Genomic DNA, 18135 nt, shown 5'->3' on the forward strand with positions numbered 1-18135 from the left:
GCCACCCCAAGCCCTTAGACACACCTGCAGAGGAGACTGGGCCAGTGAATTCTTGTTTGGGCATTGCCTGGCTGGTTTGATTGGGAAGTCAAGGGGAAAGAATGGAGGATGTAATGAAGAAAAGAGTAGAGGTCCATGAAGAAATAAGTGAGGACAGAAGGGAATGATGAACTGAGGAAACAGGCTGGAGGAAGGGAAGACCTGATGAGGCTTAGGAGACAGTGAACAAGAGATTGCATCGGGGCAGGGCAGTGGGGTTCCTGAAAATTTCAATATGAGTGTGAAGATGAGGGGAAGGGAGGTGAGGTAAGGATGACCCCAGGGTGTCTAGCCTGTGCAGTGGGGTGGGCAGGGATGCCTTTAGTCATGGCATTGGTCACCACTTTGACATCATGCCATCTCTCTGTCCCTTGCTCACGTGCTGAACCACACTCACCAGCACGTTTCCACCACAGGGTGTCTGGAACATGCAGAGCACTCTTCCTCCAGATCTGCAGAGTGGCTCGTTCTCATTTTTCAAGTCACAGCTTCAGTGTCCCGTCCTCAGAGAGTCCTTTTGTGACCATGCTATCTACTGTAGCTCCCTTGGTCATTTTGTTTATTTTAGACAACTTATCATTGAAATGGTCATTTATGGATTTGTTGACTTGTTTATTCTCTGTCTCTGTCACTAGAGCACATGCTCAAGAGAGCAAGGACACATAGGTCTTCTTCATAGCTTTATTTGGCACATAGTAGGTATTCACTGGAGAGCGAGAGAGAGAGAGAGAGATGAAGAAAAGGAAGGAAGGAAGGAAAAGAAAGAAAAAGAAAGAACACAGGTGAAGTGTGTTTGGGAGAGAAATGTTGAGTTTTGAGATGCCTGGGAGACACCCAGGAAGTGACTTCCAATGGGCAGTTGGAAAGCAGGCTGGGGCCTCAGGAAATGGACTGCCACCTTGCCCAGGAAGAAAGTGGGCCCACATGGTACAAGGGTGTGCAAGCTGTCTTGCATGGCTGACTGCCTTTTCAAGACCAGTGTTGGGAGTTGGCTTGTTTGGGGCTCGGTGGGAAGAAGAACCCCTCAGGTGGTAAGCTGAAGTTGGGTCAGAGTGCTTCTCACTTCTCTCTTCAGTTCTGGTTCTTGCTGCTGCTCTGGCTTCGACCATTTCCCATCATTCTTCACTGCCAGCTATAAGACCCTGGATCTGAATGCAGACTAAATCTTTTCATCTCTTTTATCTTAAAGAGTATCTCGCCCACCTCTGATTCCTGGTTATAGGAGTCCAGCTTCACCCAGGAGCTGGACTTAGTTTTACAGAATTAGAAAATACTTTTCCCTTGTGCTTGCCTCCTACTCCATTTCTGTTGGCCTTGTAGTCCTCCTGCCTTCCGTGGGACACTCAGCAGACCTGGTGCCCCTCTTTTGCAGGGTCCCCAGCTGCTGAGCAGCTCCAGGACATCCTGGGGGAGGAAGATGAGGCTCCCAACCCCACCCTCTTCACAGAGATGGACACTCTGCAGCATGACGGAGACCAGATGGAGTGGAAGGAGTCAGCCAGGTGAGGCGGGGCCCCACGAGGGAGGTGGGCACTTCAGTCTCGCACAGCCTGGGCTTGCCTGACCCTCCTGGTTGGAAGTGGCACCTTGTACCTTGAGAGCTTCCTGGTCCACAAAGACCCTCCCAGCTGCCTTCCTTGGTGTCCAGAACTAAGGAGCAAACAGAACCTTATGACTTCCTCTTCATCCTCAAATAAATTAAAGTTCAAGTGGGAAGATAGAACAGTCACCCATGAAACTCTGAGAGTAATACAAGGGCATATACCATTGTCCCTCCATATCCACAGGGCACTGGTTCCAGGACCCCCTGCTGATGCCAAAATCCACATATATTCAAGTCTCCCAGTTGGCCCTGTGGAACTACCTATATGAAACATTGGCCCATATATGCAGGTTTTGCATCCCATGAGTACTGTATTTTTGACCCCATTTGGTTGAAGAAAACCTGTGTATAAGTGGGCCCATGCAGTTCAAAATCCATGTTGTTCAGGGGTCAGCTGCATTCTTGTCATTGTTGTTGTTTTTCCAGAGACAGGGTCTCATTATGTCACCCAGGCTTCAGTGCAGTAGGGTAACCATAGCTTACTGCACGCAGGCTCAAATGCCTGGGCTCGAGCGATCCTCCTGCTTCAGCCTCCCAAGTAGCTGGTACTTCAGGCACATGCCACTGCATCCAGCTAATTATTTTTATTTTTTGTAGCGATAAGGTCTCACTTTTTTACCCAGGATGTTCTTTAATATAAAATGGTTCAAGGTAAATGCTGTAAAAAGGAAAGTAACAAGCAGTCTGGGGTAGACAGTGAGGGCTTCCTGGAGGAAGGAGAAGGTGTGCCAGGCACGTCAAGTCTGAATGGTGGGAAAAATCCAGATGGAGAGGGCTATCTGGCAGAGTTTGGGGCTGCAGAGTTGGAGCCATGGAGAAAAGCATGGGGAGCAGAGAGCACTCCATATATACGGAGAGCAGAAGCTGGAGGGGAGCCGCATGGAGAAGTCACAGGAGCCAAGGGAGGGGCAGGGTAAGAGTGGTTGGCACTGCTCATCTCCCCAGTGCCTGGGACAAAGGGGCCTTGGGACTTAACTGGACTGTTCAGCAGTGCCCAATGCTCCCAAGAGCCCGAGGGGAAGGAAGGCTATGGTAAGAGGCAACAGGAGGGACCTTCGGACAGGAAGACAGACTGCCGATGTTTCTCCACCTTCTTTACATGATGCCACTCTGCCCCCAGGAGAAGAATTTAATTTGATTTAAATCAACTTTATTAAATTAATATTTAATTTCTTTCATTAGAAATAAGGAATAAAGGCTAGGCACAGTGGCTCATGCCTGTAATGCCAACACTTTGAGAGGCCAAGACAGGCAGATTGCTTGAGCCCAGGAGTTGAAGACCAGCCTGGACAACATAGGAAGACCTCGTCTCTACAAAAAATAAAAATAAAAATAGAAAATTAGCTAGGCGTGGTGGCACACACCTGTAGTCTCAGCTACTTGAAAAGATGAGGTGGGAGATCACCTGAGCCAGGGGAAGTTGAGGCTGCAGTGAGCCATGATTGTGCCATTGCACTCCAACCTGGGCAACAGAGTGAGACTCTGTCTCAAAAAAAGAAAAAAAAAAAGGAATAAGATTTGTCAGGTCGAGTGTAGCTGTAGAGTGCCACAAACCATTGTAATATCTAAAATATTTTCACTCCTCCAAGAACCAGTTTTTGCCCCCTTGGGGGCAATTATGCCCAAGTTGAGAGTGCATAGACTCAACTGTGCCCAGGTTTGTCTCTGCATGGGGGCCACCATGACACCCAGAGCCTGACAGCTGCCCCCAACCACGGCCTGGGCTCTTCCCTCGCTCATCTCCCTCACTAGCCTGGGTAGTTGCTGTGCAGAGCCAGAAGGCACAGGTTTGGACACCCCCAGGTTTTCCCCACTCCACATACCATGTATCTGGAAGAAAGGCCACTGGGTGGACTAGCAAATAAATCCCTGCGGGCGTCAGAGAGGAACAAATCCCCAGCTCCACACATGGGCCCGGTCCGTGTGTGGAAGCCAATGAATCTCTTACTATGATCCCATTCTTTGAACATTTTCTGTGCTGATCGATTCACAGGCTTGTCTCCTGCAAGTTGCACAGTGACCCTGAGTGGGTAGAACTTTCATTATCCCTCTTTTATAGATAGGAAACTGAAGTGAAGGGGAGCAAGTAGCTCACCAGGGGTCAGAGCATGTAGGTGGCTGAATATGGATTCCAGTCCAGGCCTGTCTGACTCCCCACTTGAGGGATAATGGACTTTGTCTTCCCTTCCTCATTTTCTCAGCTCTTTCTCTTTCTGTCTCTAACTTCCAGTGACTGTTTTGACTTCCAGGGAAGGACATAGGTCTGGAAGCAATTCTGTTGGGGTCAGAGATACATGGGGAGAGCTGCAGAGCCCAGGATGCCTATCCAAGATTGACAGGGAAGGCGGACATTTCAAATGACCAGGACCCACCCTGGGCTATTATGTCTTAACACCTCTGAGGGGCCAGGGCCTGAAGCCACGGCCTGCGCTGAACGAGGGCCTCTCCTGCCCAGAGTGAGCAAATAGTGAGGAGGAAGTCTGGGCAGAGCCTTCTCAGAGGCCCAGGAAGGGGAAGGTGCCTTCTCCACACCCTGGACAGGGTCTTCATCCAGAAGCCCTAGCCATGGTTGCCAGGACCAGACCCTCCACGAGGGCCTATCACACACACCCATGGAGCCCTTGCCAAGAAGGCCTTATGGCCCCCAGAGACCTGACTATCACCAAAGGCAAACCACACTGTCTCTATTCTCTCGGAGTGTGGATTCACAAAGCCCTCTGCACTCCAGGCCCAGTGAAGGAACCAAGAAACTATAGATGAGGATGTTTCTAGAAGGGGGCTTCTCCTAAAACATAAAGGGGTCTGGCAGTTACCATCTGTAAAGTGGTAGGTTTCCCCGCAAAGCAGGCTTTCTGAAGACAGCATCTGAGGAGGTCCTGGAAGAAAGGCCATCAGGACCTCAGGATAACCTGGCTCCAACCAGCAGTGAAAAGAAAGCGATGACTAGAAGTTAAAGTGGTCGAACCCAATTCTAGGCAGATCCCAAAGAGGAGTAGCTTGAAGGCCAGTTTGGGGACAGGAAAATGTGGGAGGAGAGTAGCTTTCTCGACTTCTGCTCCACCCTTTTCTACTCTCTACAGCTAACCCCATCTGGTTTCCAGATAACTGTCCAAGGTATGACCAGCAAGCCCCTAGTGAAGTCAGAAGGGTTTGACCATCGGCCAAGAAGCCCACCATGGGCCTGAACAGTTTTGCTGGGCCCTCCTCCAGGCAAACTACAAGGTTAGAGGTGCTTGGGTCAGAGCTGTTTGAGGCCTGTCACCCCCACAAAAAAATAGCAGTTTCTTCAGTTGACAGGCCAGTGGAGCCACTCAGGGAAGCTAGAGATCTCAGATGTTTCGAGAATCTAAGAATCAGCAAATCATAATGGGTTCTGGGCCTTCTTAGAGTAACAGGAGAAAATGATGGGGAGTAGGGGACAGCCCCTCACACAGACACTCAGGCTCCAAGAGGGTTATGGTCCACAATACCCATGTCAAAGAGAATCGGGGAGGGGACCCTTTAATAAAAGTATTTAATTTGCTGCAGGGAGTGTTTGCTTTATTGAGTTAGGAGATTAACAGAGTGAAAATCTCAAATCCGCAAGGAATTTTCCCTGGCGGTGCTTTGTCGGGAGTTATTAGTTTGGGGGATGTTTCAGGCCCTTGGAGGAGTCACTCCTGGAGGGATTTAAATGGCTTTTTGAGCTCTGCTGAGCCTTGCGCCATGCACATAATGGGGACTGTGTGTGCAGCGTCATTTCTAATGTGATCAATGCTGGTAGGTCAGGCTGTTAATAAGATAGATTTTTATTAACTCTGTCTCTAGCATTCCCATGAGGGAAATGCAGCTGGCTGTTTGCTGATAATGACCTTGCCTGAAGGGAGGGCTGGATCAGATTGGGTGGGGGCGACCACCTGACTGTGAGCAAACTATTTACCCAGAATTCCATCCTCTCTCATGCCCACCTCTGCCTGACTGCAAGTGGAGGGCTGGGAAGGAGAATGACCTGGGTTGGAACCCACCCAAGTGTGGAGGGCCCTTTGGGGTTACTCAGAAATAACCAGAGCTTAGCGCCTCCCAAGAGCTGTGAAAGCAAATTCCAAATCCAAGCTGCTTCTGGTCTCAACTCAGAGCAGACCACAAACACGAACTTGCCAGAAGATTCTTATGAGACACATGCTCTGAGAACATTCCTGCAGTGACCAGGAAGGGCACCAGAAGTGGGTCAGTTGTTGGGTCAAACCAGATCAGTATGTTTTCAAAAGCCCTGAATGGTTCTATGCACATAGGCAGGGATGCTCTCACTCCATACAGGATGGAGAAAGCTGAACTTTCTGTGTCAACCCTGAAATCACCCTCATTAAGATCCTGTATAGTCCAGGCACAGTGGCTCATGCCTGTAATCCCAGCACTTTGGGAGGCTGAAGCAGGTGAATCACCTGAGGTCGGGAGTTCAAGACCAACCTGGCCAATATGGTGAAACCCTATCTCTACTGAAAATACAAAAAAATTAGCCAGGCATGATGGTGGGCACCTGTAATCCCAGCTACTCAGGAGGCTGAGGCAGGAGAATTGCTTGAACCTGGGAGGCGGAGGTTGCAGGGAGCCAAGATCGTGCCATTGCACTCCAGCCTGGGCAACAAGAGTGAAACTCTGTCTCAAAAAAAAAAGTCCTGTATAATGCCCTTAACATCATTTCCCATCTTAGTGTGGGGCAGTAGGCATCCCCAGCCGTCTGGTCTCACCACCCATCTGGAATCAACCTTCCAGTGGAACCAGAGCTGCCCACTCAATTTAAAGGAGAGTAGGATGCTGAGCTCCCAGTGCAGAAATCAACAAACTTGGTTCATTCAGTCAATTAATATTTATTATCTGCAAGCCCTGAGCCTGCTACAGATATGAAAATGGAACATGGCAGATGCTGCCCCTGCTCTCTTGGGCTCTCAGTCTAATTAGACACAGAGGCAAATAAGGGGGCATTTGATAATGGGGGCACTGTGAAAGCAGAGCATAGGGGCATCTAATCCAGGCAGGAGGGGTCCAGGAAGGCTTCTAAGAGGAAGAGATGTTCACATTGAGACCTGAAGGATGGGTCAGAGTTAGCCAGGAGAGGGTAGGGAAGGGGAAAGAGGCCTCTGGAATAGGGCAAACAGACACATAGAAGAACAGTCACAGGTTCCCTGTGGCTGGACTGTAGAATAAGAGGCAGGGAATGGCAGGGCTGATGATGCAGATTCTATGCCAGCCATGTTGTAGTGTTGGAACTTGGTGCTGAGAGCTTCAGAGGACCACTGAAGGGTTCTAGGTGGGAAAAGGACAGAATCATGCATATCCTTAAGAGAGATCATCTCACTTTAGTGTGGAGAATGGATAAAAGGGGGCAAGACTTGGCCAGTTAAGAGGCTGGTCCAAGGGAGAGATGCTGGCAGTAGGGATAGAGAGAAGGGATAGATTGAGACAAAATTTAAAAGGTAGAATTGACAGGACTTGATAACAGATGGCACGTGGGGACAGATAGTCAGGGAGACACCCAGAATTCCAACCTGAGCTAGTGAGTACCTCATGGTAGCAGCTTAGAAAACACAAATGTAGTAAAGTTTTATTATATTGGGTATTTTTAAATTTTGTTTTGGGGGCAGTTGATAATGAGTTCCATTTTGGACAGGTTCTATTTGAGGAAACTCCAAGTGGAGGTGTCCAGAGGTCATCATGTGGCCACCGTGTCTGGAGTTCAGTAGAGAAGCATAAATTTGTGAGACATCAGCATCTAGGTGGAAATCAAGCCCACAGAAAAGGATAAGGTTGCCCCTGAGGTCTGTGAAGTGAGAAGAGAGCCCAGAACAGAGTCCCCAGGAACTTCAGTATTTGCAGGATGGGCAGAGGAAGAGGAACCCACAAAAGAGACTGAGAAGGGGCAACCAGGAGGTTAGGAGGGGAATGGAAGGAGGGCTTTGTCCTGGAAATCAAGGGCTGAGAGACATTCAAGATGAAGGGAGGAGATAACAAGTACCGCAAGAACTGAAGCGCATCCACAGGATGGACCCGCTCCCGCAGGGTGGACCCGCTCCCGCAGTCTGAGGAAGGGTAGGGCAGAAGCCAGAGGGCAGTAAGTTGAGAAGAGTTAAAACTAAAAAGCTGGGCTCACTTGACAGTTCTTCCAAGATGCTTGTCCATGAAGGGCAGGAGTGAAGGAAGCCTCTTAAGGGGAACATGGGCCAAGGGAGATCCTTTTGTTTTTGAGGGTCAGCGAAGTCTGAGCATATTGTAGGCTTATAAGAAGGGTCCAGGGAAAAGAGAGTGATTTAAAGGGAAAAGAAGCTGAGGGAGGCTGCTGGATGGAGCAAGGCGGCCCTGGGCACAGGTGGAGGGGCTCTTAGCAGGGAGTTGAGGGAATTCCAGGCCGGTCTCTGGTTTGAGGAGACAGGTGGGGTGGAAAAGCGACTGTAGGAGCTGCGGATGGCTGGTATACATGAGCCAGGTAAGCAGCTGCAGGCTAGCAGCCATCGCTCTCTTGTTTTATTGCAGTGGAGTCACGCATGGAGATTTATGGTCAGATGAAGATTTTTAAGGTTGTTTGACTTTCACCTTCTGCTGATCTAGTGTTCTGAATAATTATACTCTTTGTCATTATCAAGCTGCTTTTATGTCCAGTATCTAATTTGGTCTTTCCCTCTCTCTACGCTAGTCCAACACTGATACTTGAGGCTTATGTTGGTGAAGTAGGAAAAAGGGATTTTTATATGAATCAGAACCTGGATCAAGCCCCAGGTAAAAGGTTCCCTGAAGTCTCAGAGGCCCTGGGTTCCATCCAGTGCTCTCACAGCTGGCAGTGTAACACAGAATGAGGGCTATGCTAGGGGCTTTCATCTCTTAGGGACTTAGGATAACTTACAGTTATCCCAGGGTGGAGCTGCAAAAGAGACCTTCAAAGTCCTGCAATCAGACAGGGGAAGCACAAGTCCACACCCATGGGGACAGCCAGGCAGTGACACAAGGCCATCACGCGGTTGACCCAGGATAGTACAATCAGATTAGTTGGCCAGTGAGTGAGATTGGAAGGCTAATTAAGTGAGGAGAGATGGGAGGGACTGGAGCACTCAGGGAGCTCTTCCCAGATAGGGCACAACTGGCTGGCAGCTCCTCAGAACCCTTGGAGGTGGTCTGAAGGAGCAAACACCTCCCCCAACCAAAGTCATCCCTGGATAGCTCACTCAGTTGCAGCTGTCAGAAGGGGAATAACCCCACCATCAGACCACCTTCATGTCAAACCCCTACTTGATTTACCTATTCATATATATTTTTATATATCCAAATATATATTTAAACTTTTTATTATGAAAAATTTCAAACACAAACAGTAGAGAGAATGGTCCCCATCACCCAGCTTCATCAAAGATTCATATTTTTCTATCTCCACCACTTTTTTTGTTTGCTTTTAGGGATTTTTTGTTGTTGTTTGCTTTTGCTGGGGTATTTTAAAGGCAATCCTGAATGTTGTAAACATTTCAGTACACATCTTTGTGAATTAGACTTCATTGTAACCACAATGCCGTTATATCTCCTAATAAAATTGAGAAACATTCCTTATTATAATTGGTTATCTAGTCTAGATTCAGTTTCTCTTACTGTCTCAAAAATATCTTATTTCTGTTGGTTTATACAACCTAGAATCAAAACAAGGTCTACACGTTGATTTTGGTGGTTATATCTCCTGTCTTGTTAGGATCACAGCCATCAGACTCCAGAGATGCCAAAGGAAGAGTCCTGCCTAAAAACCCTTTGGCAACAGTACTTTTTTTTTTTATTTTTCATTTTTTGAGATGGAGTCTCGCTCTGTCACCCACGCTGGAGTGCAATGGCACAATCTCAGCTCACTGCAACCTCCGCCTCCTGGGTTCAAGTGATTCTCCTGCCTCAGCCTCCCGAGTAGCTGGGATTTCAGGCACCCGCCATCATGCCTGACTAGTTTTTGCATTTTTAGTAGAGATACAGTCTCACCATATTGCCAGGCTGGTCTCAAACTTCTGGCCTCAGGTGATCCACCCGCCTCAGCCTCCCAAAGTGCTGGGATTATAGGCATGAGCCACTGCTCCTGGCCGGCAGCAGTACTTTATATGAGAGTCAAGAGCCCCCACCCAGCATCTCCATCTCTGGCTCCCACAGCCTAATCTTGAGTGAGCTGTCGGGGACTGTTTGCGATGCCCAAGGGGAGAGAAATGCCACTGTCATCATCAGGAGGTTTGGGGCTACAAGTAACAGAAGCCCACTCAGGCTAACTCATACAAATGGAGGGAGCATCACTGGGACACTGGGGTGACTTCATAGTCCCCAGGGGCATGATCTCTCAAGGGCTGGGCCTGGGAAGTTGGCCTGTCCTCTTTCTCTCTGCTTCTGGTCTCTGCTTCTCTCAGGACATCTTCTTTACTCTTCTGCAACCAGCTGCTTCTGCTTGTCCCTGCCTTTGGCCAATCCTCAGCTTCCATGTTCACATACACCCTACTCAAGGGACCATCCCACAGCAATTCAAAATTCTTCATGGAGAATCTGATCTGTCCAACTTTGATTGCCCTATCACTGGGACCCAGATCAGAGGTGTGAGGAGGTATGGAGAGGACTCGCTGTATCCTAGAGAGCACATCCCCATGGAAGACAGGCGGAGCAGACACCCCAAATATGTCTTTCATACATCTGTAGTAATGAAGATATGCACTTAATGTAAGCAATCCTTTGGCCACGGTTCTGCCTGTAATACCAACCAGAACTTTCAGAATTCTTCAAGTTGCCTATGAGAGTATAGGTGGTGCAATTTTACAAACTCATCCTCCTCTTGAAGGAGAGAGAGACCACACCCCATCTCTGTCCATGGAGATCTGCTGATGTAACTGCAGCACTACATCAATCCCTAGAGCAGTGGAAAGGTGGAAGCTCTAACTTCTGAGTCTAGGAGAGCTTTGGAGAGGCTGTTTTATCCACACCTTTCTTCTTTCATTCCAAAAATAGTTGAGGGGATGTTGTGTTAGGTCCTGCGGGAGAATTAAAATGAGTAAAATATGAATCTGTTCTTAAAGTGCTTATGATCTAGTACAGGTATCAGCAAACATGTTCAGTTAATGGCCAGACAGAAAATATTTTAGGCTTTTTGTGCACAGATGATCTCTTCCACTGCCCTTTTATTTCCCCTCCTCTCCTCCCTCCTCTTCTTCTCTTTTTCTCTCCTTCTCTCCTTTCTCTCTTCTGCCTACTCTTTCTCCTTCTTTACAATGCTTTAAATATATAAAAACCATGCTTAGCTAGCTGGCCATACAAAAACAGGCTGTGGGGTGCTTGGAGCCCATGAGACATGATATTTCAACCCCAATCTGGTATAAAGCAGGCATGTGCTCATATACACAGATAACTAAAACCCAGGGTGGTATGTGCAAAGTGGTGAGAACAGGCTCTAGAATCTAAAGACATGCCTTCAAACCCTGTCTCTTATAAGCTGCATGACCTTGGGCAGGCTCCTTATCCTCTAAGGGTCTCAGTCTCCTCACCTGTACAATGAAATAGTCACAGACCTACCTCGTGAGATAGATTTAAGGATTAAATGAGATAATACCTGTTAAGTGCTTAGCATAGTGCCTGGCACATAGAAAGCCCTCAGTAAGCTTTAGCCATTGTCGTGATTAGGAATGTTAATGTGATAAATGATAAAAAGTGTGATGGGAGCCAGAGGAAAGAGAGGTCTCCTCAACGTTGGCCCTTGGGAAGGCATTGTCTTGGGAGAGGTGGCTTTTGAACTTGGCCCAGAATAGCAGAGGTGGAAGAGAGCGCCTAGGTGAGGAGAGGGCCTCTCCTGAGAGGCAGTGAAGGGAGGTACCAGCAGACTCTGAGGGAGGCAGACAACTGCGTAGATGACAGTCCCATGGGGCAATTACAGGGACTTCCTGGATACACAGACAAGTGTCCCTCAGAGAGGTTTTGGCTCCAGAAGCCTCTCCCTGAAGAAGCCCATTCAGAATTTTTCAGTAACTTTGTCTGATGGCATTCACTTAGCTGTGGGCTCCCCTTCAACCCTGAATGAGGACATGGTGTGCAGGAGGATGGACCCTTCACCAAATGCATGAGCTTGGGAACAGAGGCCACCCCCATTCCATTCACCACAGCTCCCTGGAATGCCACACCTCTGCTCCATCACCACCAGCTGTGCCACTGCAGTTCATCACTGTCTGGGAAGGAGTGGTTCTCCTGTAATGCCCAAACTGTACTGCATCACCAAAGGCCCTCAGCGGAGGTTCCTAGGCCACCAAAAGGAAAGACTTTCATTCAAAGGGCATCAGTCAGCCATGGGAGGAAGTAGGGTTCATTACAGAACAATCTAAGACAGAAGGCCCTATCTATCTGATCCCAGTTCCAGACATATCTCATGTGTAGAGATGAAAGATCATCCTGAGTCTATTAAACACTGGAATCACTTAACTAATGATTAACTCATTCTGATTCTATATTCAGCAACTTTTTGGTGATAATTTGGCTTACCCTGTATATCTGCCCATAAGGAGAGAATGCAAAGACTGGAGGATGAGCATAACAAACCCGTATAATGATTGTAAATCTCATTGTAAATTAAATAAATTGGCCTTCAGGTTTATACATCAGCCTTTGTGATCTTGGTTAGCATTAGACAGTGTCACTGGACCTAATCATCTTTGGGACACTAAAAAGATAAAATTTCTGAGCCTGGACTGGGGTGGGTGCCCCAAGAGGCCTGTGAGGCTTTTCTGGTGCTCATCAGCCCCTTCTGGTAGCTTCTGAACTTCTCCATATGTGTGCTGACCCTTGACCCATGCCTGCCCACTCAGTCTTTTATACTTTATAATCTTTCAGATTTACTTCCAAGTTTGGTTTATTAACATATACATGGTATGCAAAGTCATAATCAGTTGTAGAAACAACTTGTTGTACTATCTCACATACATATTTTCATGCATATGATTTTATGTAGCATGAATTGGCCAAATAAATTGTAAGAATGGGCCAGAATTTGCTTAGGTGTTTCTCCCATTTGTTTGAGACGGAGTCTTGCTCTGTTGCCCAGGCTAGAGTGCGGTGGCACCATCTCAGCTCACTGCAACTTCCGCCTCCTGGGCTCAAGTGATTCTCCTGCCTCAGCCACCTTGAGCAGGCTCCTTATCCTCTAAGGGTCTCAGTCTCCTCACCTGTACAATGAGAATAGTCACAGACCTACCTCGTGAGATAGATTTAAGGATTAGATGAGATAATACATGTTAAGTGCTTAGCATAGTGCTTGGCTGGGAGTAGCTGCGATTACAGGCTTGCACAACCATGCCCGGCTAATCTTTGTTTTTTTAGTAGAGACAGGGTTTTGCCATGTTGGCCAGGCTGGTCTCAAAACTCCTGACCTCAAGGGATCTGCCTGCCTTGGCCTCCCAAAGTGCTGGGATTATAGGCGTGAGTCACCAGGCCCGACCTCAGGTGTTCCCCTTTTGAAAAATCTTCCTTCCACAGATCATTTTTTTAGTGCCTCTGTCAAAGACTGAACCAGGGGAGTATCTGATGATTCCTCAGACATCTCTAGGAAAATTCTTAACGGGCTTGTAAGTGAATTAATACTGGTCTTCAGTATCTGTTGGGAAATTCAGTATCCTGATATGACTCATATGAAGTTAAAAAGCTTTGCTGGATAATGAAGAAAAACTTACATTTCTTACTTTTAAGAAATGAATTTGTTGGAGTTACAAAATATATTACACACAGGCCTTAGGCAGAAAGCACAAACATGTCTTGATGCTTTGTAACTAATACACAGAAGTCAAGCTTTTGGGTAATGGGGCAGGGTGGGAGAGTTACAGAATAAAGTTGGTGAGGCCACATAGATAGAGTGACCCCAGGGATATACACTTTACAAATTTTAGCTGAGTAAACTTCATGAAAGAAACAAATTCACACAAATATAATTCTTAAAACAAATGTTTAGAGGCAACATAGCCTTAGCATTAAAGGTTACATACATTGGGAGATTACATTTTTTAAATTAGAATGTCCTAAGGGGGATTTTGCAAACAAACTAACCAGGACACAATTTAATTATAATGATATTCAAAATAAGTATAGTTAGAAGCTTCTCTTCAGTCACAATGTTTATGTATATTCTCCAGATTTTACTCTTATCTAACCACACATAATGGGCAGCCTGTTTTATCATCTCAAGGATCTGTGTCTTCCTTTTAAAAAATATTGATATCTGATTCTTAGTCCCCTGAGGTTCTGATGTAATTAATCTGAGATTCAGCCTGGGTTTTAGAATTTGTAAAAAGCTCCCAGATGATCCTAATGCAGCCATTGAAAACTGCTGATACTTACTCTAGCCCAGCAGGATCAGTGGGAGTTAACGAAGTTTCCATTTGAGGAGAGAACTAGAATTGAGGTCTCTTGGTTTTTAGCCCTTTCCAGATCCTCCTGGAAGGAGAACCGCCTCTTCTTCCATCCTGTGGTTTGAGCATTGGAAGCCTTGGCTGTACCTGGCAGCTAGCGCCATGATGCTTTCTGCTGCTCTTGGTATTAATTGAACAGCAATGTCCTCTAATTGTATCTCTGACCGAGTTACTAGGCACAGAAAAGGCCTCAGTTCTGGCCCTGCTTTGTGTGACAGAGAGCTGCTTTCTGTGACAAGTGACATTTCAAGGTTCCTTTTAGCTCCATTCCAGTCAGAAGCGGGGCATCTGGTGCCCACCCTGGCATGCAGAGTTGGGAGTCTGCACCTAGCTTGGGCAAAATCCCTAAAAGTTAAAGCTTTGCTGGATAATGAAGGAGAACGTGGAGATTTTCTTTCCACTTGACCTGCTTCCCCAACTCTAATTCCCCACTTTTTGAAGCCAACCGTGGTATACAGTTCACTTTGCAATGAGTTGTTTGGGATTACACACGAAACTTATTATCAGGCTTCCACAAGTTTTTAAACTTGGCTTTGACCAGAAGCTTTTTACAGAGGCCATTCCTTTATTCATTCTGGAGAATGTTTAAGGATTTTATTTTGGAAAATTCAAATTTATACAAAAGTAGTATATAGCAGAATGAACCCCCACCTGCCCCCACCAGCTTCAACAGTTAACAGCTAACTCATAGCAAATCTTGTTTCTCTGTCCCCCACCTACTACCCCAGACACACAGACACACACACTAGATCAGGTTGACACAAATCCCAGACACCACATCATTCCATCTGTAAATATTTCATTATGTCTCTAAAAGATAAGGCCTCTTTCTTTCTTTTTAGAGATAGGGTCTTTCTCTGTCGCTTAAGCTTCATTGCAGTGGTGCAATCACAGCTCACTGCAGCCTCAAACTCCTGGACTTAATCCTCCTACCTCAGCCTCCTGAGTAGCTGGGACTACAGGCATATGCCACCACCCCTGGCTAATTATTTTATTTTTTTGTATAATGGAATCTTGCTTTGTTTCCCAGCCGGGTCTCAAGCAATCCTCCCACCTCAGCCTCCCAAAGCACTGGGATTACAAGTGTGAGCCACCATGCCCGGCTTCTGAGTATTTTTAAATATACTTAAACAAAATGGGTTTTAAGCTTTTTTTTCCCAGTCATTTCCTCATAGCGAGATCTCACCCAAAGTGATCAGTGAGGTCTTGCTACCCTCAAGCAGGAGGGAGCAAGCATTTAATGCAGTTGATCTGGGCAGGAGACCATAAGGGGACACCAGAGAGGAAGCAATGGCACCTGTCTTCAAAAAGCTTAATGTATATTTGGCATTTGTTATATACCAAAACAATCATAAAACATGATTGGCTACAATTAATTATTAATTTAGGCACTGAGCCTGAATTAATTAATTATTTTAGGCTCTGAGCCTAAGAAGTTAGAAACTTTACCTAGAATAGTCTGGAGCACAGAGTTGCCTGGATCCCACCCGTTTTTATTCTGGTGTCAACTGGTCTAGGATATGACTGAGACATGAAGATTTTAAAGGCATCTAGGGTATTCCTATATGCAACCAAGCTTAAGAATCACTGTCCTAGAATAGTGGTTCCTAAAGTCCTTCAGGTTGAGAACCATCCTAGGGTGTTGTAGGAGAAATAAGCAGAATAACTGGCAGAGGCTTTGTGGAGGAAGGGGCACTCTCGTTGGTCAGTGGGAAACAGAGAGGAAAGAGGACATTCTACATGATCTCAGAGGTGATCTGCAGACCAGCAGCATGAGCACACCTGGGAGCTTATTAGAAATGTAGAATCTTTGACCCCATTCCAGACCTGCTGAATGAGGATCTGCATTTTGACAAGATCCCCATGCACATTAGAGTTTGAGGCACACTGGTGTAGTAGAATATGTACTGTAAATGGACTTCAGTTATAAAATCGGAGAAACTAAAGCATAGCATGACTGTGCTAGAAAGGAGACCCTTTCAGCTGGTGTTCTTGGAGCCATTCTAAAGGAAAGAGGCCATGTCCTGCTGTATAATGAGAATCAGACCCATGTGAGCTATGTTTGCCTGCGTTGGGACCCCATATAAGTTGAACTATCCCTAAGTCACACCATCCTATGCGCCTACAGAGCAGGGGCTCCTGAACCCACAGGGTGCAGTCAAATAACCTGGGAGTTTCCATGGCAGGGTCACCCTCCTGGTGGGGTAACCATCCAGGCATTGGTTTTTGTTTTGTTTTGTTTTGAGACGGAGTCTCGCTCTGTCATCCAGGTTGGAGTGCAGTGGCGTGATCTCTGCTCACTGCAAGCTCCGCCTCCCAGGTTCAAGCCATTCTCCTGCCTCAGCCTCCTGAGTAGCTGGGACTACAGGCGCCTGCCACCACGCCTGGCTAATTTTTTGTATTTTTAGTAGAGACAGGGTTTCACCGTGTTAGCCAGGATGGTCTCGATCTCTTGACCTCGTGATCCACCTGCCTCTGCCTCCCAAAGTGCTGGGATTACAGGCATGAGCCACTGCACCCAGCCCCAGGCATTGGTATTTTTATAAATCTCTCCAAGTTATTCTAATGGACAGCCAAGGTTGAAAACCACTGCTATGGATCTTTGGTCCTCCATGTTTCCTTTTCCATTCAAGGTGAAAGTGAGCTAAATTTCTAGCTGTAGCCATTGAAAACACAAAATTAAGTTCCAGGTAGCAGGCTTAATGGTTCAACATCTGGATTCCCAAAATAGTTATAGAGGGGACTAGAGAGGTGTCCCTAGTTAAATGGTCTCATATTCCGGAATTCCTTAAATCAAATTTTCTGGATTCTGGTAGCAGAGTCTGGTTCTGGCATTGGCTTAAAACTGGAGACAAGAAATTTAGTGTTTCTGCAGGCTGTTCTCAAGTGGGTTATCACCCTTGTCTGTGTGTCTATGGGGTTAATGTTTGGTGTATGCCTAACACAGTACAAATAGTTGAAGTCCTGAGAGGTGGAGAGGACTGCATGTCTTTGCTATCTGCTATCTGGAGTTAGTAGAGGGTGTTTCAAAGAAGAAGCATTGCTCTTATTACTCCTTCAGGTGGAGTTACATTTGTATGGGCAGAAGACTGAAGAATGGGATGTCAGGGGAGAGAGCTGCCTGAGACTGTCTGGCCTAGGATGTTTGTGAGACAGTGAAGAGAGCAACCTACTCAAGTGGCCCCGTGCACTGGGCCACATCACACCTTTAGGTGGGTGGGTAAGACCATGGAGTAGCAAAAGAGTCTTTGGGAGCAGGGTGACAGTTCAGTTTATCTTTTGTATTATTTTTGAGCAAAACAACAACAACAACAAAAAAAACAATAAAAGGCAATCTGAATAGGAGGTCGATCCTCAGGAAGAAAAGTTGAGTATCCTCTCAACTAAAACATTTGGACTGGCCGGGCACGGTGGCTCACGCCTATAATCCCAGCACTTTGAGAGGTGGAGGTGGGTGGACCACCTGAGGTCAGGAATTTGAGAACAGCCTGACCAACATGATGAAACCCTGTCTCTACTAAAAAAAAAAAAAAAAAAAAAAAAACAAATAGGTGGGCCTGTTGGCAGGCACCTGTAATCCCAGCTACTCAGGAGGCTGAAACAGGAGATCACTTGAACCACAGAGGCAGAGGTTGCACAGTGAGCCAAGATTGCACCATTGCACTCCAGCGTGGGCGACGAGAGTGAAACTCCGTCTCAAAAAAAAAAAAAAAAAAAAAAAAAATTTGAACTTATCCTTTGGTCTATTCCTTGTAAACTCTTATGTTAATATACCTTTTAGAAACATCTTACTTTCGATATCACATAGTCTTGGATCTGCCATAATTTAAATGATATTTCCCAAACAGATTTCTCCACAAAAAGGTCAGTTACAACTTGTCTGCCTGGTCTCTGGCTCCAGCCCCCATGTTTCAGGTCTTCACCTCCCAGTCCTTCTCTAATCAGATCTCCCCATCCTGTGTCCATCTGATTCCCCAGGATCCCACCAGGTGCCTGGTTAACTTGTCTCAAATAAATGTATGGAATGAAGGTGTTAAACATTGATAATGCAAAATATACAGTTACGTGAAGAGGAAA

General features: G+C 46.5%; 1 protein-coding gene across 5 annotated transcripts in view; it reads left to right on the top strand.

Annotated features, from left to right (window-relative positions):
• Window positions 1–18135, top strand: part of SLC4A5 (solute carrier family 4 member 5) — a 145923-nt gene that overhangs the window by 73416 nt on the left and 54372 nt on the right. For all 5 annotated transcript variants that reach the window (XM_054548027.2, XM_054548028.1, XM_063713590.1 and 2 more), the window contains one exon: window positions 1412–1541. In XM_054548027.2, the coding sequence (XP_054404002.1) occupies window positions 1412–1541 (130 nt within the window). The remainder of the gene's footprint in view (window positions 1–1411; window positions 1542–18135) is intronic.

The sequence above is a fragment of the Pongo abelii genome, chromosome 12, assembly GCF_028885655.2.
Source record: "Pongo abelii isolate AG06213 chromosome 12, NHGRI_mPonAbe1-v2.0_pri, whole genome shotgun sequence".
Lineage (NCBI taxonomy): Eukaryota > Metazoa > Chordata > Mammalia > Primates > Hominidae > Pongo > Pongo abelii.